The sequence below is a fragment of the Lathamus discolor genome, chromosome 2 (assembly GCF_037157495.1).
Source record: "Lathamus discolor isolate bLatDis1 chromosome 2, bLatDis1.hap1, whole genome shotgun sequence".
NCBI classification, from domain to species: Eukaryota; Metazoa; Chordata; class Aves; order Psittaciformes; family Psittacidae; genus Lathamus; species Lathamus discolor.
The window spans coordinates 75,035,382-75,060,393 of record NC_088885.1 but is presented as its reverse complement, the minus strand read 5'-3'; the positions used below and the strand labels follow the sequence as shown (position 1 = coordinate 75,060,393).

Sequence of the window (25,012 nt, the reverse complement as noted above, 5' to 3'; positions counted from 1 at the left end):
TTCAACTTAGAAAATATAAAATTTCAGACTGACTTGGTGGTGTTCTACTACAGAGGAGGTTTGGGATTATATTCATCAAGGTTTCCCCAAACAGCAAACCTTCCTAATCAGCTTTATGAAATGCTTCCCCCCTTCAAATTAGATGAGCATTTTGGGGGGGGGGGGGTGGTTAATAATAAAAGTATTTGCACTTTCCACTTCCTTCAGTGTAAGTTTCTGTCCAAAAGCTTAACAGCATTACTTCCCCCCACTGCAGACCACCACCACCATCACCAAAAGATTAGTCTGGTCACCTTTTCCACCAATTTGGTGCAGCTAGGTTGAAAGAAAGGGAAAAAAGGGGATGTGAGGTGTGGCAAGACAGACACCTCACTTAAAGGCCTCTGGCTCTCCTGAGACTCTCCCCCCAGTGACAGAGGAAAGGAAACTTCATGAGGTTTTACTACCAGCTTTGACGGTCACACACCCCTACTCTTCAGTGTGCTTGGTACTGGCTGGGCAGGAGGAGAAAAGAAAAGAGAAAAAAAAGGAGCTCACAGGTATTTAGCATTGTAGCTGAAATCCGATTACAAAGAGGAATGAAGAGCAATCTACTCTGGCCTGCTGCTTCTACTGAAAAGGAAAAATCAGCAGCTCCAATATGCAACATAGCTTTCTTCTATTTCATAACATTTATTCTCCAGCATTCCAAGATTAACATCAGCCCCTCAGCTTTAAAACACATTTTAGATAGCACGTACTTTCCTCAATCCATCTTTGATTCTCTGACAAGTCAACAAGAATGCCTAAGAGACTGAACTTTTGCGATTTTGGATTTACTCTGAGAGGAAGTATCTTTCCCCCACTATTATCCTGGAGCTAGCTGTCTACTTCAGCCCTCCTGCCACAGAGCTGAAACATAATACAGTAATCTTCTGGACAGCTGCATGCTCAGTGCTGGTACAGAAAGACAGTTACCCATAACTATTATTTCTAGTGTTTTCTGCTAGGAAGGATGAGCATCGCTTCGATCACCAGGATCCACAAGCACATCAGAGAGCACAATCACTAGTTAACGTGCTGGCAGCACCCCCTGCAATAGTGGCAGATTTTGTCAATTTCATCCCACTTTTATCATGGTTTGATGACACAGGGTCTGCTGGCAAATTCAGTAGAACTCCTTATGTGTTTCATCTGCTGTACACCCCTGTCCTGAACTGCTAATACGAAGGGATATATTGCCCCCTCTGCTGTCTAAGAAAGATCTAAGAAAATCTAAGAAGATCCTGCTGAACTAATCCCAGACTTAAATTTTAAAAAAACCCAAGACAAAAAATAAAAACTGAACCCAAAACAAAACCAACAAGAAAACTGCACCACACCCTGCATATTAGTTTATCCATTGCTCTCAAAGAACTTAGAAGTTACAGGCTTTGTTGATTCTCCATTTATTTCAAGAAATATAAAATACGAAAACTAGTTTACAGTTCTGGCACAAAAATGATGAAGCAATCAGCACAAAGTTTCTTTTTACAAATAATGCTATATATTTTTACCATTTAAAAGTGCCTAGAGCTCTTCACAGCAAATAAAGTTTATTTACCTATATCTTTATTTCTTAGTAAAATATTAGATCTATTCAAATTGCACAAGAACACCTTGGTGAAATAAACTATACGCAAAGTTACAATGAATCTGTATTTTAAAGCAGACAGTCATTAGAAACTACATGGAATGGAAGAGACTGTCAAAAAGCTTAAATTGAATCTAAGAGATTGACCAAGAAAACAAGAGACAAGACAGTGACTGATATGGCACAAGTGATTAAATTACTGACAATTTGACAAAACGTAATAAAGCCTATTTGAAGTTCTTCACGGATCTAACACATTGCTAAAATATTTCAACGCAGAGGTTTCATAACATTTAAACTGGCAAAATAGTTTTTCAGCTGCTAAGCATTTTTCCACAAGGTTACAAGGCATCTCCTTCACTTAATATTGGACCTTAAAATGAGTATATTGATAAAGAATGTGCATAAGAAAACAAAATTTACACCAAAGGTTGTTGTTGACAATTTACTATGTGTTGACAATAAAACAGTTGAAAAGTTTATCAGTTAAAATTAACTTCATTAACTTGCAACAGCAGAAACGAGAACATTTTAAAAGATTATTCTTCACTTCTTCCTTCAAAAACTTGCCTTGCTCCAATTTGCGCAGTCGCTGAGGGGTTCAACCTACAGTTTTACTGTCAATACAAGCACACTATGCAAGATCAGCTGTGAGCTGATGTGTCTATAGATGAGGGCCGTAATTTTCTCCTTCACAGAGACTTGAGCTGAAATTTTATCAGTCACGACTTGGAGGACTCTGTGGTCAAGAAATAGTGACTAGTGATGTCCAACCCGAAATATTTTAAAGAGGCCCAGCTGCCATAGTGTCTTGTGTGTGCTCTGACCTTCTGGATTATGTTTCTTAAATGCAAACTCTTTAACACTGCAAGCTGAAGATCCAAAAATTCAAGTATCCCAAGTCTTACTGGTTATAAGTCCTGACCTTCAAGCTTGTTTTGCTGTCAAGTAATTTACATAACCATTTCTTTCAAATTACAGCACAACTGATTTACCCATCTTGTATCTCATGCAGGTGGTCACAGAGTATTTGATTTTCATCAAAGTAAGAATTAACACAATTAACAGGGTCCAGACAGCATTGGTCTGTTGCTTTAAGAAACACAGCAATGTTGACAATGGATGTGTGATAAATGCTCCATTATGTCATTCACATTAAGCAGCACAGGAAACATATGCACACTAGATTTCTTTGTATTGAAGCCTAGCTGTTTAAAAATGCAGGAATATGCCCTATTCTCAGAACTAGTATAACACAGGCATGCACACAGCTTCATGTATCTGAACAAAATCAAGAGGCAGGACCTAAAACATTGTCTTTGTGATGAATTCAACAATGCCTCAACTAAAGTCTAACCACTTAAAATGAGAGTGCCAACGTGACCCTCCCCCCAAAATACATTTGTAAACCAGGTATTAAAGCAAGTTTGGCCTATGTGAAGAAAAACTGAAAAGTAATCAACCAAATTCAAAGACAGAAAATAAACAGCCTCAATAAATTACATATTAAAGGTTTTCCAATTAACCCCCTATTATTTTTCATCTCAGCTTGAATAACTCTTCTGAAGAAGATGTAGAGAATATATTAACAAAAGCAAACAACTTTTCCCATTTGGCTGTTAAATACTACCTTCAAGTAAGTGAAAGTGCCCAGTTTTATGAGTAATTTTAGATTCAGAGTACTGACTGAAAATGAAAAATATGACATTGAAAGCACAGCAGTGCTAACAAATACAAAATATGCAGCTTTTGAAAGAAAAGCAGCTCACAAGGCACTTGCTACAGTGGTCCATTAAATAAACAGTATATATAGTGCACCCTTAAAACATCATTGTTATGCATCAAGTTTTTTCAGTGTTAAGATTTATCAGAAACAACCACGGGGTTCTGTGTATTCTGAAGCAGTTACTGAGCAGCCTTGTTTCATATATTGTAAGTGAAACAAACTAGAACTGAGGCATAGAAGGAGAGTATTTTAAATGATTTCTTGCCATGCAAAAGTTTTTCCGTGCAATGACAAAATTCATGTGGAATGCCATTCTGATACACAGCCCTCCCCCTCCGCCCCAAAGCTACATTCCTGCTACTGGAAGAGCCTGGCATTTTAATTACAATTGAATCTATCATCAACTACTAGTTTGGCTCATCATTTGCAGCTTTGAAAAATAATGTGCATAACAGTAGCACTACGCTACTTTCCTTTCCAGAGCAAAAACTGGCAGATAGGAAAGTACAGATAAATATCTGTAAAAATTGTACATTATTTCAATGGCTTAAAATGCTGAAAGTCATAATCAACACACTTGATACTGGTTTGATTTTTTTTGTTCACAACATACATCAAAGGCCAGAATAGTTACAGACCCAACCATATCTCCTAGCATTTCTCTGTGGGAACGGGTTCTTCATCTCCCTTTAGAAAGTATGCATACATTAAACCATACTTTTTAATTACTCCCAGACTGAGAAAGCTTGGATCATACAAATATTTCTGCCATTTTAAGGTTTCCACAGTTGCATGTTGAATAGAATAAGGAAAGCTGTCATTGACAGAAGGACCTGTAGACTGGCCAAAGGAAAAGTTAACATTCTAAACTAAGAACAGTCCCAGAACGTTAGCAAAAGGTACCAACTTGCTCAGGGGACTTCAATCTAACTTCAGCCCAGTCTGTCATGGTACTTATTTTGTCCATAAGCACCAAAGTGAGAAAACTTAAGCATCTGTCCAGAATTACCACACATAGTACGTTCTGAAATTCTACTCTGCAGAATCATTTACAAGTTTCCCAGATTCTCTCCATCTCAGATCACCCCAAAAAAATAATCTAATCCTCATTCACACTTTTGCATAGTTTGGCATTTTCTGGAGTTGTACTTCTGTTTTCTTTCATAGCTTTCGAGGGGACTCATCTGTCACATACGCAGTTACTTCCAGTCTAAATCCTTCAGGAGAAAAACTGAGTCCCACTTAAGCAGCAAGCTGTCCAGGACTGTTTGACATTCTTCTTTCAATTCAAGGTAAAGATTACTCAGTTTTATCTGCACTTTCAGATTTTTCCCTTTGCATCATGCAGCGACGCACTATGCTGTCAAAACTTCCTAGGTAAAATAAGCCAACGATGCGAAAAATGCCCATGCAAACAACCTAGAAACAGAGAGAAACATCTTTCAATTCATTTAAAATCCTGGATTACAGAATATTATTTACTCATGAAATAAAAAAGTTCCAGGCAAGAACATCATATAATCTCAAGAAAACAAACTCATGAAAACCATCATAACTATGTAACACTTCAGGACTGAGTAGCAGGTAGCGATCTTAACTTCCCCAACAACTTCCTGCTTCCGCTTGGAAATACTACTTCAGTTTCCTAAATCCAAGTCTCCATGGTATTAGCAGCCATTTGATGAAAAAAAAAATTAAAAAATAAAAAGAAAATCAATGTTCACAAATTAAAGTATTTTAAACTGTAAGAAATTACAACTATGGGGCCTTCCCAAATTTTACCTGCTGAAGACCTTCAGTAATTGAAGTGACTGGTGACATTCCACTTGTCAATATAGATAGCATGTAACCATCTGATCCAACTGAGCTGTTAAAATTCCCTTGCTGGATGGAAGGAAAACAGCAATTAGGAAAAAAATAATTTACCCAGTTGTAGCAAATTGCGATTTGCCATATTCAACAGCTATTCTTGATGAACACAGCTGACTGATGTCACTAATAACAAATATTTTTATGTAAAAAACTACTAAACGATATTAAAAAATATTTTGTGCTATACAGCAACATTCCAAAAGGCATTCACTTGAAAATAGCCAAGGAACCTAACATCTCTTTAGAGAGCGGTGGGATATATTACTGCAGATTTCTTTACAAGAAGCATGCTTACTGACTGAGAAAATGCGCAACAGACTCCCTGGTGGTAAATGCATTTCAGAGGCAGAATTACACCTTAACTCTTGTCAGGTCACCAGATCACCAATCGCTACAGTAACTGTAGAATAAATCAATGCCTGCCTTTTGTTAAAATTAGTTCATTGTCACATGAAATTAGGCAGGGGGGTGCATTTCAGATGCTAGGTAACAGGTCCTCAATCTATGTCAAGGATTTTTACCTTGCCCTCCTCAAAAGCATGAGATACACAGCCTGCTAAGCAATTCAGCTGGCAGAAGATGGGAGACAGATACCAAGTTGGTTGGTTGGTTGGATTTTGACTACTCATGAGGGAAACTGCAGCTCTGCCAGGCTTCTCCCCTTTTTTTGCAAGCAGACTTTATGCTGGAAAACAGACCTTCCAAAACACTGCAGGACTAAATCTATGAGATGCGGAAGTGAAAGTAGGTGGTAGTGCTCCTGAATCAGGGTTAGGAGTGAATCTATGCTAGAGATTTGGTTATTTCCCAACACACAACCGAGAGGACCATCAGCTTCTACAGTACAGACTTCTCCGCTGATAGCTTGAGTGCATAAAGGCCATGGTTGCCTGAAATAACATTTCATCCAAAGTGCTGGAAAGCATGGTGTAGAAATACCAGATGCTTAAGATTAGAGAAAAAATTAGTTTTCCTTAAGCACCAAAGCACAATGCTATGAGAGGTTGTGCTTGCTTTTAAAACTCATCCCCCAAAACCAGACAAAATTTTGTTCTTGTGCTGTATTTGTGAAAATATTGTAAAATCTTCACAACTGAACACCTGCTGTAAATGTAAATCATGCTGAAGATCAAGAGTATTTTGAACTGTAAAGTAATTACAGATTTTGGGCTTAAATCTTGGTGCTTTAGGAACATGAAATTTCATGTTTGTTTCCATTCCATGGTGTTCATTAAGCATACAGGCATTCCATAGAACAAAACATTAAAAAAGAAATCCTCAGAAAGACAATACACTTTTAACCACTAAGAGCAGCATTTTATGTATTTTAATCACCCATAAATCATATACTTGAGACATTAAAAGCCAAAAAGGCTAGACTGCCTTCATTTTTGTAAAATTATTTTTATATGAACTCATCTTCAAGAAAAGTAAGATAGTTCAACAAGCTCTTGAGGTTAGACAAATGGTATTTCACGCATAAAAACTAATAGAGTTTAGTGCTTTAAAGTCAGTCATAATCTGCCTTTGAGACATTGCATCATACTGATGCATTGTTTTGTTCTGTCTGATGTACAACTTCAGATATTTTTTAGTTCCAAGCGACTGTATAAAGTCATTTGTGGGCACAATAGCAAAAGAAAAAAAAGTATGCCTCCTATTCAAACTAACTGAAGAGTATAGTTTCGTGTCAAGTGATTCTGCATTTAGCTTAACAATTGTCTCACAGCCTTGAACAAGTATTACATGCAATCCTTGTCTCTCCAACGAGAGACTTTAAAAAGATAATTTTGCTTTAGAAAGACAATTTACTTACTATGGCATCTTTGACTATAACTCTGGCGACTTGTTCTGCTTGACAAACAGATGAGGTTTCAGAAATCAGCTTCGTCTCTAAGGGCTTTAGTAGAAAAACACCAGTATAAGTTTGACTAACAATATACAGGATAGAAAAATATGAAGGTCAAATTTTGGGTTTGGGTCTTTTGTCATGGAGGACATCACTGTTAGCCAAGTGGTATCATACTGTCACCTAAAACATTCACTTAATTATTACCTTCATAGGTATTAGTCTATTTATGGAGGGAAATGCAATTTTTTTCTTGAGTAGTAGTACTTTTTTTTAATAGTTTATTACTAATAAAATACAAAAGAGTGTTTCCCCCCAAGTATTTCATTTTCAGTAGAAGAAATCAAAATGCTTAAACTATGTCTCCTCAGCACTTGGTATTAGTTAGCTTATGCTTCTTGCCAGAAATTAAGATAGGCCTGAAATATTTTGAGATCCTAGAAAACAATTTATTTCATTTATTTTTTTTTTAATTTCTCGAACTCCATACACTGGTAACCACCAAAATCCATCATCACATTTTATTTCTTCATGTTTTAGAGCATTTATGCTACTTTGCCTCACTAGAAAAAAGCAATTAGGACAACTAATTTTAGCAAGCATGTTTGTTTTTTTTTCCACAAAAACAAAAAGCAAACCAAAGATAAAGGAAAAAAACCCCAACAAATCCCCTCCCCAAAACAAACAACAACAACCCACAACCAAACAAGAAAATCTCGTCTGTTACAAAAACAAGCAGCAAAAACATATTTTCAAGCATTTAGAAGCATGTTTGTCATTCATGTCCTTTTAAACAAACCAAACAACGGTGGAGCTAGACAGTTCTGTTGCTGAATTAAAAACCAGCACCAAGTTAGGGAGAAAGGAGTACTTGGTCAACACAAGTTGACTTGTAATGGTTAATTCTGTTACATCTAGTAACAAAATTTAATTAAAGAATTCAAGCCTAGTCAAGTGCTGTGACTAGTTTAATCCTGAGATCAACACTTTAAAAAACAAACAAACCAAACACACAAAAAAAACCCAAATACTTCTAGGGAAGAGCTGAGCAACTACTGGTTCCTCTCTCATTATCAATCCAAATTACTACAAAAATTAAATTTCACAGAAACAGGCCTACTTCCAAATACCTGTACTATTGTAAATTCTGATTTCACACACCAGGCTCGCTCAAAACTTTTTTTTTCCAGTGTATTTTAAGAGGAGGCAGAGAGGAGAATCAGTGTTTTTGCCAGCAGAATTCACAAACACTTTTCACACACTTTCCTACAGTGATATGGCTTACACCATCAGATCTTCATTTCATAACCCCTATGTACCTTTGAGCTTACTGGCCAGTATCAAACAGAGGAAAACTGTACCCCAGTTCCTAACATCTTCCCAGTTCCTTTTATTATATTCAGTGAGTACAGAGAAAAATAGTTCTAAAGAGATGCTAACTGCAGAAATGTTGCAAAGTAAGTAGTGTTAACTAAATGCAACAATAATAAACAAGCATCTGAACTGTCAGAGCAATGCAGTACTGCACAGATTTAAGATGCACTGTCACAACAGGAGCAAGTCACCTGAAGACTTCATGTATGCTAAAACATAGGAAAGACTTTGATTGAAAGACAACATCTTTTTGACTAATAAGATAAATCTCACTGAATCTCTTGTAAAGAAAAATCTTGGATGAACAGTGCATTTTGCTGGTGATTATATTTTCCTGAAATAGGCTATTACGAAGGAAAATAAAACCCCAGAGAATATGCAAGCTATACAAGTATCTGCAGATGTCTAATTCTGGCGCTTTTTGTTCCATAATACAGAATACCCGTATCAACAATGATGAAGTAAGAAGAGTGTTAAACCATCCCTACTGACTCCTAACATAAAGGGCAAAAGTCAAAATAGGATTCAACCCCATATAATTTCCTATTATACATGAAGAGGCATCTTGAAAAGGCTGATCTCCTTAAATATCAGGTTTCTGGTTCACAGTATGCAAATAAAAAAATAAGACACATTTTCCTCTGGTTACCTGATACTTCAGTCTGAACAGGAGGCCTGAATGTAGTTTTTGGAATTGTGGGTCATGTGCAGGGACATGTCACATGATGAGAAGCAACTAAATTTGCTAAAGTCAAAACTTTCAAGGTAAGCCCAATGGAAAAGACCTTACTACTGACACACTCTTCTAGAAAGAATGTCATTTGCACTACAAACACAAGAAGTTTACTTCCTACTTTAATGCTAGTCAACAGTCATTACTGAATTGTGTCATTACATATATTCATAAAGCATGGACAGTTTGTATACTTTACTGAAGGAACTGAGGTTTATTTTGATCTGTCACATCTACCAGAACAACTACATATTCAGAGACACAACATAGGGATATTATTTTTGGCTTGTCAGATATGATATCAAAACAAACAGTGGTTTCACAGTTTGCCATTCCACAACAATAATTTAATTGTGTACAGAAAGATTTTGCAGTGTTTCAGCTATTAAAAGTAGGCAGGTCTTCCCTTTAAAGCCAGAACAATACGCAATATTATCCTACAAGCCATTTAACTCGAGTAGTTAAGCTGATGAAATTTAAGTCTTTAAAAGTACTTCTTAAAATGTCAATATGCACTGATTTCAAAAGTGCTATGGAAATAAATGAAATCTGAAATGCATTACTTACTACAAAGTGAAGCTTTAAAAACATTATAGTATTACTGAAGGACAACTTACCTTTGTTTTACTTTCTTCTGCAAAGCCAGGTGTGTCAGTATCTGGAGGATAGGCCACCGTTACGTAGATATTATAAGGTTTTACCTGCATGTTACAAAGTAAATGTTATTTTAGTACTTACAGCCTTTACATGTCCCTCAACTTCATTAATTTCTCTTGTACTGAAATACAGCAAGCATGAATTTAAACTGCTCCTAGGGTTACGTATTCAGCACTTGCAAGACAGCTTTGACAAATGAAAATGCAAAACAGCAAAGATTTTAAAAGATGGTTGTGTTGTTTTGTTTAATAAAAATACTTCAGTGCTTTGCAGTTGATGTAAATCATCTGGTGAATCTGAGTGTTTAAGACATTTAGGAGGAATATGAAAGTAGTTTAGTTCTGCGATTTTACCAATTTCAATTTTAAAGTGAAACTAAACCTTTGCCAAAACCAGTACCCAACATTCACAATCACGAGGCCAAAAAGGCATTCACTGAGGCTTATTAGCATGCTTTTTTGCTGTTGCTGATGTCAACATATTTTCACTACTGTCTGGATGAGGGCAAACCAACAAAAATGTGAAAGGAAAATCTGGTATCTTTAGGATGTATACTCAAGTCACAAGGCTTTTCAATCCATGGTATAAACTTGCAAGGGCTCAAATCCTAAGGATACAGAACGGAAAAAAATGCAGAAAATGAGAGGAAAGAAAATGTAAAGGTCTCATGTCAAGGACTGCATTTAGTTATGTATTTGCATGTATGTGTCATAGAATTACATCACTTACTGCGTGACTATTCAGAAACTGCAACAATGAAAATCTGTATTCCAATACAAATAAAGACGCTTTTCTATTCAGAGGGCTAAGATAAAGCAAAACATTGTACAGAGCTAAGCGTTTTTATTTATATTATGAAACATTCTATATTGAAAACACTTACTGAAATACCACATCAAAGGTCCATAAACACTCTAATTTTAGTTTTGTGTAAGTCAGTATTCACAAAAATATCTGTCACCAGTCCAAAGGACCCTGCAGTCACGTTGTTCTATTTGGGAGGCCAGCAATGATTAGAGGCAGTTTCACCTCACATTCAGGATCAAGGAATACAGCTATATTGAACAGAACAGGGTAACAACAGGGACTATGCAAGGGTCTAGAACCAAACACCAGGACATAATATCTGAACAATTAACCAAAAAAATATATCTTCATAACAGAAGAATAAGGGAAGTAATTTTCTAATTAATTTAACTTTACTACAATGTACTTACCAACCTTCTTCCACTGAATAATTAAAAAAATGTGTTCAGTTGGTTTTTAGTCTTGACTTCAGCATAAGCTTAGATTACTGCACTATAAAAAGCTCATGCATACCAAAATTGAGAAGGGTGAACCACTGTCAATACAGGTTTTCGTGGGTTTTTTTGGTGGATAACCCACAAATTCTAGCTTGCAAGTTCTACTGCTTCATATGGTTCACATACCACTTACCATGGCCTCATAAACAAGCTGGGAATCACTGGCCTGCCCCTCATGCATCCATGGAATCTACAATATCCTTCTGCACTTACAGCCTTGAAAAAGACTTTTACTCAAAAGATTTAAAAACCAAGTCCTTTTATTTAAAAGATTAAAAGAAATGCCCACACATGTGGTCACCTTCAGTTCTAGGGATGGATTCAATCTATTCCCTCTTATGCAACTGAAATCAGCGTAGCTTCTGCAACCCCATGCAGAGCAACAGGACTGTACTACTGCCAAAAAGGGGGCCAACATAGCAGACAGACAGAGCTTGCACAAGACAAAGAGACCTATTTAGATGAAAACGTGCTGTGCTGCTAGTTGAAAGAAAAATAAATTGTTTACAATCTAAAATACCAAAATTATTTCACACGTACCTCCATTTGCAGGGCTTCAGCCAACCCTCGAAGAGCAAACTTTGTTGGAGAATAAGCTGTATAACCAAAGAGGCCTAATTGCCCAGCCTGAGATGATACAAACACAATCCTCCCCATTCTTCGTTCCTTCATGGTAGCAATTACTGCTCGACTCGGGTAAACGCTACCCAGATAATTGACTGCCATTAATCTCTGTACAAACGATATTAATACGGTATTTGAGCCACAGATTCAGAATTCTTCAGCTGCTTGGTGTTATTTATCAAAACTCCTTATTTCAGTCGGCTTTAATAATGAGGCTCACTAGATTTGCTGTTCTATCAGCTACCAAAAGAAACTGTTTTATAGCTAAAAATCTTACTTCAAGCCAAAAGAAACCTAGTCTATCAACAAGCCTTAACAGCATCCAGGATACTGATAATACTCTGAACCATATGGCCTTCAAGGAAAAAAGAATATCTGAGGGAAAATCTAACCTAAACAATGTCCAGGAAACAATCCACTTACACATGATATATGAAAACATACTGAAATAAAAGTTTAAAGAGCTTTCTAAAACAAGAAAAATTCTACGTATTTATGCATTTCAGAGATTTTAATCTTTGGCAGGATAAGTGGAATTATTTAATTTTCACTCTTAGAAGACCTAAACCATAATTGATAGCCTATACAAACAATAGAATGGATTATTCGAATTTATTGTAAAATTATGCCTATTTACATTATTTGTAGATGACCCAGGGCCTAGGGACTGTGAGTATAAAGTAACCAACATGCACGGATTTGAGGCAAGGTTTTTTTTCGTCTTCTAATCTAAGAGCAGCAGCTTTTTAATCTTCAAAAAAATTGTGCACCTCGGAATTGAACACTGATAACAGCTAAATTTTTCTTAAACATGTTAAAAATACGTAATAATAATAAAAAAAAAATCTTCATCAGAAAAAAAAGTAAGACCATATGAAATTCAGTGCCATTCACAGTACATTAAACTATAAAATACATGCCTTGTGCCATCTTGAGGTTTGACACTACCCTGGAGGGAGAATTCACGGTTCTGCCCTACCAATGGACCAATAGTTAAGTGAGAAATTAGAGGCGATCCTCACAAATGAGAGACAATCCTCACAGATCTAATTCTGGCAGCTACCACAGATCAAGTGTATCACTATTCTTAAAAAGCCTGCAAAGACACAGGAATGCAAGCTAATTGTTAGAATGGTTGAAAAAGAAATCATATGATAAAAAAAAAACAAAACAAAAAAAAACAAAAAAACCCCATGCTCACTCACTTCAAAACAGTTCACTTCAATATCCTCAAATTTTCCTGTAACTGATGTTCCTGCACAGTTTACAAGCATGTCAACCGGTCCAAGCTTCTCCTGAGCCTGAAAGAGGAGAAAGAGGTTAAGATCTTTATGAGGAGCATGTTTCCTTTAGTACAGTATCATTATAAGAAACTATTTCCATTAGAAATACATTACACAGAGATAAGCTTCTTAAGATACATAAGTGAATCAGGTACTTCCTCACCTGTTTTAGAACATTCTCCACCTGTTCATAGTCTTTAGATACATCAACAGAAATACAGAGTACAACCTGGAAAAAGAAAGTGAAGGAATGTTTTAATAACACAGTAAGTCCCGTAACTGTTGACTCCAAACCTTTCAAAAGGAAACAAAACCCAATGACATATCTTTTCCAGATAAAAACAAAACAAAAAACCCAAGAAGTCTCCCAAGAAGTCTTTTTGACAGGACAGTTTATACTTCTCCCACACTGGAGAACACAATCCCTGCCCCCTCCGAGCCCCTCCCCCTCATACACACACATTCTAGTATAATAATATTACATTAAGAATATAAAAGCACTTCAGGATCTTCAAAGCAGCTACACATGCACAAGGTATTGTTTCTAATTTACTGTATTAAAACACACTATGACTTGAGTTATTTACATAAAGCTTAGTAAAAACTATTCAAACCAAGGCAGACAAAATTTCATAATGCTACATTTAACTTTCATCAGCATTAAACACAAGTCAAACCATTTGTGTGCCCTAGTCTGTCTTTAAGAACAAAGATTTTTTTCCACATCCTAGAAAGGTATGGCTGCAGAGTGTTACTCTGAAAACTACAGCAACAACACTGGAAAAAACCAAAAAACAAAATCAGAAAAAAACCCACAAAAAAACCCCAACAAGCTTTTCCAAAATTTATAAAGCAAGTGTTAAAAGCCTGATAACTTCAGTACTGGCAATGCACGCTACCCATTTTTTTTCATCATGTCTTTATTTTTGTAGTAGTAAACTGAGTTGCACACTGTTTAATTGGGACATGTCAATGACAAAACTAAAATAAAATTCTATGAGAAACTGACTAGTTGCAGTGTTGCATTATCTAAAAAGTGAAAGAACGTGTATATATTTACTCCTTGTCTGGAAACCAGAGACTATGGGGTTTAGTTTGGAAGCTACGAAAGCCTGAAAATAAGCATTGGCTTGAGGAGCAGGGTGGGCCAGGCAGGGCAGGACAACAAAACCCAAATGACTAAATTTCATGGCAGCTAAATTTTGTTGGGCCCTGTTTTTCTTAAAGTCACTGATTACTTTCAGCAAGATGATCTCAGAATCCACGTTCGGAAACACCTTCACATCAACTTCACAGAATCATATAATGGTTGGGAGGGACCTTGAAGATCATGTAGTTCCACCAGCCCTGCCACGGGCAGGGCCACCTTCCACTAGACCAGGCTGCTCAAGATCCTATCCAACTTGGCTTTGAATACTTCCAGTGATGGGGCAGCCACAACTTCTCTGGGCAACCTGTAACTTCTTCACCCAACTTCTTCCGGCCAAAGGAAGCATTGCCTTTGGGTTACCACTTAAAAACTGCAAGATATAAATTCCAGCTTGGCCAGGTGTTGACAAATAAGCTATACTTTCTGCTGAGCAATCAGCAGAGCTTCAGGGGAATTCGTCATCTTCAAAGGAAAAGCAATCTCAATAAAAGGAGGTACTCCTGTATTTTTAATCCGATTTCTATTCTTTCTGTCACTTTGGTCAATTCATTTAAACTTCATTTAAGTTTGAGGCGAAATAAAACAAAATCATCACCAGTTTGTAACAAGTATCACCACGACCACTTGCATGGAGCACGTGGACACACACAAACCAAAAAAGCGGCTTACCACAATATAACTAACTGCTTTGGCAGCTAGTCATTTGTCAGTCCCGCCTCTGGTCAGACTGCACACTTCTTAGCTACATAAACAGAATCTGCTTGCCATTCCTGCATAGCAGGTTGGCTATTCCTGCCTCCCAGCACTGAGTGTAGTAGGACATCAGAGTAAGTTTGTGGTGTGAGTTATTGTGTGGTATGCATGCATCTCGCCTTAGGGCATTTATCCCATTTTGGAAACATTATCTTTTACAGAAGTTTAAGAACACAATACCATTTGAACGGAAGTTATATTGATTTATTATCTGGATAGCTTCATAAGATCAGTGAGGAGAGTTAAAAATCAGTTCTGTATCAAACTTGGAGCAGTTGGTTCATATATCAGATCTCACAGATTAGTTATTCACACTGTGAACACCACACTTGGGAACTATCATAGCTTTTATTTACTACTACCACATTTTACAATTTACCTCTCTGCTTGTATTATTTTACATTCATTCTTTTTTTACAATACACTGATTACCTTCACTGCAAAGCATGTGCTATAGATCCGTGCTTAAGACAAGGAATATGTTGGAAGAAATAGTCTAATATCCGCAGCTGTGTTCCCCAACTTTTGTTCCAAATATTGCATGGTGGTGGATCATTAATAAAGCTTTCACAATAGAAGATCAATTCAGCTCCCAGTGAAGTAACTATTCTACATTAGGAAAGCTATTAAAAAAAAAAAAAAATTGCAAAAATACCTAAGGGCAAAGATTTTGTTCCATTGTACACCTATACCCATAATGGCTGCACTGTCAGTACTCTAAATAAATTGCATGAAAACGTCAAACACTGAAATGTACAGATGTCAGACCCTGGTTGCCAATGCAACCTGGTTTCATGCATATATCTGAGCTGAACGGTGACAGCATATGCTCATGAAAAAATAATCTTTCCTGAGGATCTCTGCCTCTTAGTTTGACATTTAGTAAACAACTGTTTCTGTGTCCATGATGTGTATCAGATATCTTTCTCTATGCTATTTCAGCAATCCTTTTGTACAGCTTCTCTCACTTCAGCTACCCTTGCTTCCCAGCTTCTGATCTGCTGTACCACTGTGAGCTCTGCCTCAGACTCCTTGCTTTTTCCACTTCTGTTCTTTGCATTTAGACCAGGCAGGCTCCCCTTTGACCTTTTCTACAATCCAACAATAACTACAGAAGAGCCAGCCCAGCACCTACCAGTCCCACTGCCTATGCTTACTTAACCTGGCTACAAGTCTAAAGCTGCCCCTGCAAAAGCAGTCCTGCTCAGTCCACACTGCAGCTTGCTCAACCTTGAAGGTACTTTAAGGAGATTTTAACTGAACCTCTTAGGAACACGCACTAAGTAATACTCTTTTAAAAAGTCTGCATCTATCAAGCTTGGACAGATTTCAACAAGAACATCCTGACACAGTGCTTGACAAGGGATTAACTTTAATGCTACATTTGGGAAACTGCTAGAGCAGCTACAAGAAAACAATTATTAGGATTTATTTATTTATTTTCATAATTGGGCAAAACATAGCTTCTCCTCACCACAAATGGTTCAGTTTTTCAAATAGCTGACCTGAATATGGCAGCATGCACGGGGAAAAAAAAAAAAAAAAAGAAAAAAGAAAAAAAATCAGCTTGGGCACTTCGACAAAAAAAAAAAAATAAAGACAAAATCTTATATTCTAAACTGAGGCACTACAAAAATTTTGTATCAGCTAGTACTAGCACTATTGCCTCCAAATATTTGGCTTTTTCCATTGCTGCTTTTCAAAACATGCAGCTTATCAATTCAGATCCCTTTCTGCAGACACATAAATTGTTCATATTTGTAACCAGGAAAGTAACAAAAAGGTTCTGGAACATGAGAAAGGAGAAGTCAAATACATTAACAGTCTCAATACGGTTTCACCTCTCCCCTTGGTTATTATTACTGCAAAAAAATAATTTTAGCATGTCATCTTGAAGTCACACATTTTGAATGTAGCAAGCTTACCTATTCCAAGCCAGTACCTCTGCAAGCTCTTTAACAGTGCCTTTTATGCATGAACGCACTACCTATTCACTAAGGCAGCTTCAGTGTTCAGAAGTTTCAGAACTTCACAAATTTAACTTGTGCATCTGTTACAATTCTTTGCCAGGAAAAACAATGTATGACGAAGTGAACTAAACCTGGAATCAAGTACCTTAACTTCTTTCCCAAGACAATTGCTTTATTTTTGAATTGCAAAAAGCAAGAGATCTGGAGAGGAAAAAAAATAAAAAATAAAATAAAATAAAAAAAAAAATTGGTTCTTCCACTTCATCTTGAAGCATACAAGCACTTATTGAGCGACGGTAAATTACAACTATCCAAAAAAGCATACTACATCTACTGCTAAAGACATCAATCCTTCTCTATGAAAATCAGGCTAATGCACTAGCAAGGCAACATCAAACGCAGCAGAGCTCAGAATATCTCATGTAAGCATATTTTTCAATTCAAATGCTAAGTCCTTGCTGGTGTTTGTCAAACAGCTTTGTTTTAAAGACAGGACTACTGAACCATGTTGTAGTAAGTGAATTAAACAAAACACACAACACTCACTGTTAGCAGTGATCTTACCTGCTTGTCATTAACAGAATACTTTTCTATTTCCTTCTTTGTCTGCAGCAGCTTGTTCTGAAATGAACACAAGAACATTGCAGTTCTGAGAGCAGTTAGTCTCTGGTATCTGAATAAGGCTTAGAAATAAACCTTAAGCCCTGAAGAGTTATCTGTAACTAGTTGTAACACCCTAATATTGTAATTTTACAGATTTATAAATATATTATGAATATACAAAATCCATAAAACTACCAGAACTCACTTTTCTGATTTTCACTTCTTATAATGCCAGTAACGATGCCTATAACAGATATAATGCTTTTGTTTCATGCAACTACACAGAGCACCTAAGACTGTAGGTACTAATTCTTCATCTATATTTCATTCTATTTTATATTTATGCAATATTATATAAACTATTCTGAAGTAAAATCACTGTCACAGAATTACAGTAACAGAAATAAACTAAAATTTGGTAAATTAAAACTGCTATACTCCTTTAAAAAAAAAAAAGTGTTCATTCTGGATTCATTCAAGAGTAAGCAAAGTAAGTTCTCAAATTAAAGAAAATTATCAAAGACAGCTGGAAGTGAGCCCCCCAAATTAAGTGCTTTTATTTCCTGAATAATAATGTTTTTCTCTGCAAATAAAATAAAAAACCATTACAAAAACGGTCATTCCAACTAAATTTAGAACACTTGTTAGTAAAAAAAAAAAAACCAAAAAACAACAAACAAATACAAAACACCCCTTTTTCTTCCAGCACTGTCTTGATGAACAGTTTTTCACTAGTTAAAAGTATGATATAATGCTGATTAGACACCAAAATATTCAGTGAATTCTAAGAACTGTATTTAAACCCCAGTTGTCACTTACTGTAGGGTAATTCTATGGTTTTAAAGAATATGGGGTTTTTCCTGCTTTTGTCCTCTGCCACAGATCTAGACAGTAAAATAATGAATACCATTAACAGAAGTGGTAACACTGGCAGAGTTTTAAGACAAGCTAATTCCATGTTGAGCTACACTCCTTAAAAAGGCAGCCACCTCTGCTGTTCAAATGCATTAATTTGAAATGCTTAAGATCCCCTTAAAATATACACTGAAGAAAGTATGAATAATTATACATGCTAAAATTATTCTCCACCTGCATGGATTTTGTGAAGAGAGTTTAGCCAGTAAAAATAAACATACACTTACCTCATCCCTTGCAATCAGTGTTATGAAAGCACCTTGCTTATAACATTCAATAGCAACACATTTTCCAATTCCGCTGGAGCCTCCGGTTACCTAAAAGTTATTTGAAAATGGCAGTGTTAGTCCACTACCCTCACACCTTCCCCCATACGATGAGTCAAATCAAATCAAAATTCTAAAAAGATACTGAGATTAGAATATCACTCAATGAGGTGTGAGTACAGAAGATACACTAAAGTTAGTTTACTGATTGAGTATGAATGAAAAATAAGATCTGAGCAGATCAATGAGCATTTGCTTCTACCCCAAAGCCAGTTTTACTTCAGTGGCAGTTTTTGTTCATTTCTTACCTCAAGCACATTTAGACCTGCACCCACATGGGCTCTCTCACATGCTTTTGACTAAGTTCTAAATGTTATTTTTAAAAGCAGAAGTAGCTACAAGTTTGAAATCACTATTCGTGTTAGTCATAATGATACAATTATATACTGCCCCTCCATACCTGGTCACTGTAGAAATTATTTGTAAAATTAACAATTACAGATGGTCTGCTTAAGGTATCATGCCTGCTTAAGATATCATCATGTAAACATAAACAGAAAATAGCTTCTTTCCTATCGAAATAAAAAAGAAAAATCAATTAACTCAACACTTGGTCCTCTGTAGAGCATTTCTGAGTCCCCCAGTCTGGACTTCGAATTGTTCATGCCATCCCACAATTCCAGTTTTGTGGGGATGCCAGCACCTGAACTTCCATTACCTTTTCTTCTTCCTCTAAACTGTAACACTGAGTAAACCTCTACACAAACAGGAAATTAATAGTTTGTTTATAGAAAAACGCAGGGTGATGCATCACATGTTGCAGAAGGATACACTGCCAAATGTTACTAATATACAGGTTAAAGTCACCTTAACACCTCTCTGACTACTCTCAATAAACCTACTCACAAACTCCACGGGGAACAAGGTGTAGGATGACAAACCTGACGCCTCTTTTTGAGTAAAATAAAAATGTCTGCCTGTCTGACACTGCCTTTATATGATTTGTTCATTTAAGCCCAGTCTCAGTCTGCATGTACATTTGATCCTTAAGTAAACACAGGTATCTTCCTTACATACCCAAATCATTTGAGTTATCTTTTACAAGCATATTAAGAGACTATAATCAGCAAGATACTTGAAGAAAATGCCTAGAACACTTATTGTGAAAAAAATCTGTTGCTGAAGTGAGTTATGAAAAAAAGATTTCCTAACACACAGAAAAATATTTGGATTGCTCTGGAAATTATAATTTTTTTGTTCTTTATCACATTTCAAAATACTTCAGAGAAGGTAAAGTATCTCCTCCATTTTAAGTATGAGAAAATGAAGGCACTGAGTTAATTAGTGTCAAAGCAAAGATCCTCAATCTCTTAACTACATGCCCTATCAAAAGCCTTGTGTTTGCTCTTCATCTGCCAATGCCTCTGGTTTCAGAGATGCATTGTCCTTAAAATTCTTTCCACTCCTGGAGGCAGTAAAGTCAGAAGAGTCAGAAGCACATTCCCATGAGTCACTAAATTCTGAGTATTTTATCATTAACCTTCAAAAACAGTTTAAGGTAAATCGAATAATCCAAGCAAAAGTTTATAACATGGACCATGGCTTCTAACTGGCCTGTCTGCAGTCACAAATGGGCCAAGAACGGGTGAAGCACTCACAAAGATTAATTTCAACTCTTAAGGATTTCTCTATTATTAGAGATAGCTGCTTCAGATTAGCCTCACACCGCACAAACCGTTGAGGATGATTCCAAGACGCATGTCTAGAAATGTGAAACCTGGTCTGTGGTGTTCTGAACGAAGGATGACTGCTTTCAAAATAAATGATGTCAGTAAGAGTGAGAGTGTTAGATTAACGATTTGGGACTTTGGCAGAACTCCATTTAATGTTTTATGACGGAAAGAAGTTAAACATTTTAAGGTATTTGCAAAATGGGTTGCAAGATTTCAGTACATCTCTGAAAAGATTAAAAGACTCAGTTTGATACATCTGGGCAGATCACAGTTTCACAGCACTCATTAGCTGCTTCTACTGAGTTTTGACAGTAGCAGGTACACCAGCACATAAACTAATCAATGTGCATGGAATACTGCTCCAATTTCAATTTTTGGCATATAGCACTGAGAGACAGCTGCTTGCTAGCTGCACATACTGCTGAGTATCATGAACAGGTCAACTACACTAGGAATTGTACAGCAACTAGAGAAATTATTTGAAGGTGAAGGTACGGGCACCAAGCCTCTGGCTTCTCAAACAATGCTAATTTCATTTCAGAAAGACAAGGTCTGAAGTCAAGCAAGAAATGGAAAAAGAGTTTTTATTCATAGTCACACCCAAGAACACTGGATAGGGTTTGTGTCAATGACAAAAGGCAATATCAATTAGCTGAGAACTTTAGCATTTAGGTGGGAAGCAGTTACTAATACATGGGAGGTTAGCTTTCATGGTGAATGCTCCTGAAATGGCAAAAAAAAAAAAAAATCCGTAACACTAGTGAAAACTGCTTTGTGCTACAATGAAGTTAGCCTAAGCAAAGCTATGAAGTTTGTTAGGTATGTAACTTACTAATGTAGATGCTCAGAATTAAAAGACCACCACCCATCCACTACATTAAACAAGACAATATTACAGTTACCTCACCTTTGTGGCCAATAGTTCTACAGTGCTACCGCATTTCATCAGGTCCAGACATTGGAAAAATTGGGATCAGTAGCAATTCAATTTCACTGTAACCCAGCCTCAGGAGTCAACAAAACTCGTATCTGGTCATATGGAACTCAATACACAGACTAATTTCTGACCAGGAAGGGAGAATTAAATCTGATATTTATTCAGATAGTCAGAATGCAATACTACCAGCCTTTGAGCAGCATTATTGAGCTGTTTCTGTGTTTGAGAAGAACAGGTACCAAATTAGCTCTTCAAAAAAGGCTGGCTCCAACTTCTCCAGCTGTGATCCTCAGTAACAGAGTTCAGCTTCTAAGGATCATAGGGATCATAAGACTTATTTCCCCCCTGATAAATGCAAATATTGGGGTGAGGGACAGAGAATTGCTGTGTGCTTGAATTGAAACCCTGGTGAAAACTCTGGTGAAACCCCTCCTGAAGTTCTGCATTCAGCTATGGGGCCCTCAACACAAGAGGGACGTGGACCTGCTCAAGTGAGTCCAGAGGAAGCCATGATCAGAGGGCTGCAGCACTCTGCTGTGAAGGTAGACTGAAAGAGTTGGAGTTGTTCAGCCTGGAGAAAAGAAGGCTCTATGAGACCTTATAGCAGCCTTCCAGTACCTAAAGGGGGCCTACAAGAAATCTAGAGAGAGCTTTTTTTACAAGTGCATGTAGGGGCAGGACAAGGGGGAATGGCTTTAAACTCAAAGAGCGTACTTTCAGTTCCATCTTTAACTGAAAGAGGATAGATTTAGATCAGATATAGGAAAAAAGTTCCTAACTGTGAGGGTGGTGAGGCACTGGAACAGGCTGCTCAAAGAAGCTGTGGCTGCCCCATCTCTGTCAGTGTTCAAGGCCGGGTTGGACGGGGCTTGGAGCAACCCGTCTAGTGGAAGGTATCCCTGCCCACTGCAGGGGGTGGTGGAATTATACGATCTTTCAGTTCCCTTTCAACCTGAACCACTCTATGATGATTAACAGAGAAAAGAATGCCGACTTGAGTTGAAAATTCAATAACTGGTATGTAATTGCTTCTGAAGCTGTCCAATGACCTTCCTCCAGAAACGTAGCAGATACATTTTCAAGATACTTTCAACAACCCCCAGAAGGAAGAGTTTCTAGATAAGACTGACTTTTTCTGCTTAAAAATCCCACCAATTTATTCTAGTATACCTTGAAAAATTGTATTTATTGTGCAATGGCAATCACTGCACAGTTGAGAAGGCTTAACCAGTTAAATACACAATTTGCAGATCTTTATTCTTTATTGCAAGACTGGATTTAACTGAGGCCTTACAAAGATACTATGTTAATCTGAATCAAGTAATAAACTAAAAAGAATTTACATATGGAGAACACAAACAGATTTTGATACTTTTCTGTGAGAAGACTTCAAAGAAGTCCTTAGATAGTGTTATGGACCTTACATCTGCTTCACCTTTGCTTTTATACAGTATTGAAGGGTTCCTCCTTAACAAGCATTACACCTGTGGGAAGAGCCATAACCAGAGAACTTCAATGCAAGCTCGGACACACCTCATACACTATATGATGCTGTAAAGCCAGTTGCAGCATCCAAGTAACACCTACTGCATAAAGCAATTTGGGAATACTGTTGCAACTTTGACAGGTCTAAATTATTCTGGGGACAGCTCCATCCTCCAAAGGGGAGCTCCAAAAATAACTAAAAAACTCCAACCAAACCAACAAACAAACAAAAAACAACCCCATCACCACATACCAACAAAACAAGGCACCACACAGGGATCAAAAGAAAGATACCCCAAACAACCTGGAGCAGTTGTGAACTCACCTGCACCTAAAACACCTATATTTTGGATAATCACAAACTCCCACTGTAATAAAGGACATCTGCAAGTGCTACTCCCCCCATATTTAATCGAACAGTAGACTACAGCTTCTCTGCACAGAACATACCTTAAAGATTTAACAAAAGTTTAATAAGCTGATTCTGGGACCCCAATTCCTTCAACAGCTCTCATGTGCCCAAATCCACTACTTTGTGATCCACCTGAAAGCACATGGTGGGTATAGTTTCCTTTCCCTATTGCTCCCCAAGCTACAAACCCATACAATTTCTAGTGGTGCCCTATTCATGAACTCTTTCAACAATACGTCTTTCTGAAAACTTCCTCCTAAAGACTTACATCTACCATCTTGACTAGTCAAAATATTGCTCACAGACATCAGTATCTACATGCTTAAAGATGAAGAGGTGCACGAATGTCATCTAAACACTTCCTTTGTATTAGCTTTTCCATTTCCTCACATCTGACTTGTTTTTTTAGACCAAGGAGACAACAGATTTTGCCTTTGTTTATAAGCACACACCCCACTGAAATACCGTGGGAAATGCTGTAAGAAAACAATAACTCGAGGTATCTGGTAACTTCGAGAGTACAAAAGAGATGTCTCAAAAAGTAAACATGAAGACCGAAAACGGTTCGTACTTGTAGTGACTCAGAAGATAACCTTAAGCCAACCGAGATAGACAGCGGTTGTCAGGCTCATCAGTACAGGTCATTTCCTTATCACCCGGGGCTTGGGGCTCCCATGTTTTGGTAGCTCGGGGTGCATCAAGCAGGGGGCTTCCCCAGCACCGACACCCTCCCACCCGCCTCACGGGACTTCGCCACCACCAGCCTGCAGGGACTGACCGCCCGCTCGCTCCCCGAGAGCCCCCGCCATTCCTCTGACTGGCCGCCTTCCTCCGCTCACCCCCCAGCGCGAGTATTCCCCAACGCCGCCATGCCCTCCGCCGACAGCGAGACACCCCTTCCCGGAGCTGCGCGCCCACCTCAGAGGAAGCGGCCTCCCTCCTCCCCGCCAGCCCAACGGACAAAACGGCACGGAAACCGCCACCCCTCTTCCCTCCCCGCCGCGGCGGGGAAGAGCGAAGCCAACGGCCCGCTCCCTCAGCGCGGGGCGGAGAGGGACGGCGAGTGGAACCCGTTCCTCACGCAGCGCTCCCCACTCACCACGACGTGAGCGCCGGGCAGCTTGAGAGGCTTGGGGCTTATGAGCGGCGACACCATGTAGAGCAGGAGGACGAAGGCCACGATGAAAGCGGCCGCCAGGAGCAGCATGGCTCGGGTAGAGCTGGCGGAAGGCCCGAGCCCCTCAGGCGGCGGTGGCGGCAGGTGCTGCGCTAAGGTGGGCGCCAAGCGCGGGCCGCCGCAGCAGCCGCCAGCCTGAGCCGCGGCAGGAGCGGAGCGGAGCGGAGGGGCGGGGGGAGAGGGGTGGAGGAAGAGGAGAGAAGTCACTGCTACAGGGCGAGCGGGCCGGAGGCGGGTTCTGCCGCCGTTCCGCGACCTGATTGGCTGCTGAGGCCACCGCGAGCCTGCGCACTCGGATTGGTCGGGCTGAGGCGAGGCACGGGAACGTGCCCGCGGATTGGCCGAGGGGAAGGACCGGGCTCGGAGATTGGAGCCCGAGGGTGTTTGTGGGGGTCAGGGCCGGAGGCAGAGGGCGGCGGGGAGGGGATGGCCCTCGAGGCGGCAGGGCCGGTCGGGCGCCCCCTGCCGGCCGAGCCGCAGCTCCGCGCCCGCCGCCCCGCGGGGTCCTCGCTCGTGACGGGCGGGCTCGCGCGGGGAGGCGGGGACCTTGCCCCGTCACGTGGGGCGGGCGGCCGCT

The 25,012-nt window shown here is 38.6% G+C and overlaps 1 protein-coding gene across 1 annotated transcript; it reads right to left on the bottom strand.

Annotated features, from left to right (window-relative positions):
- Window positions 1-1,411: 1,411 nt before the first annotated feature.
- On the bottom strand, window positions 1,412-24,742 carry KDSR (3-ketodihydrosphingosine reductase). Its single transcript, XM_065667499.1, has 10 exons — window positions 24,358-24,742; window positions 18,653-18,742; window positions 17,472-17,528; window positions 13,198-13,263; window positions 12,957-13,052; window positions 11,668-11,859; window positions 9,784-9,867; window positions 7,027-7,110; window positions 5,121-5,222; window positions 1,412-4,757 (listed from the first exon to the last, which is right to left on the bottom strand). The coding sequence occupies exons 1-10, from the start codon at window positions 24,463-24,465 to the stop codon at window positions 4,638-4,640; spliced, it is 999 nt and encodes a 332-aa protein (XP_065523571.1). The 5' UTR covers window positions 24,466-24,742; the 3' UTR covers window positions 1,412-4,637.
- Between the last annotated feature and the right edge of the window lie 270 nt (window positions 24,743-25,012).

What these genes read in the sequence shown, in the direction of transcription:
- KDSR (XM_065667499.1), bottom strand. Translation starts at nt 24,465, where the DNA reads ATGCTGCTCCTGGCGGCCGCTTTCATCGTGGCCTTCGTCCTCCTGCTC. An exon ending in ATTCTGTTAATGACAAGCAG is followed by an intron (nt 13,264 to 17,471) that starts GTAAGATCACTG and finishes TTCTTTTTCCAG; the next exon opens with GTTGTACTCTGTATTTCTGT. An exon ending in TTGAAGTGAACTGTTTTGAA is followed by an intron (nt 11,860 to 12,956) that starts GTGAGTGAGCAT and finishes TCGTTTGTACAG; the next exon opens with AGATTAATGGCAGTCAATTA.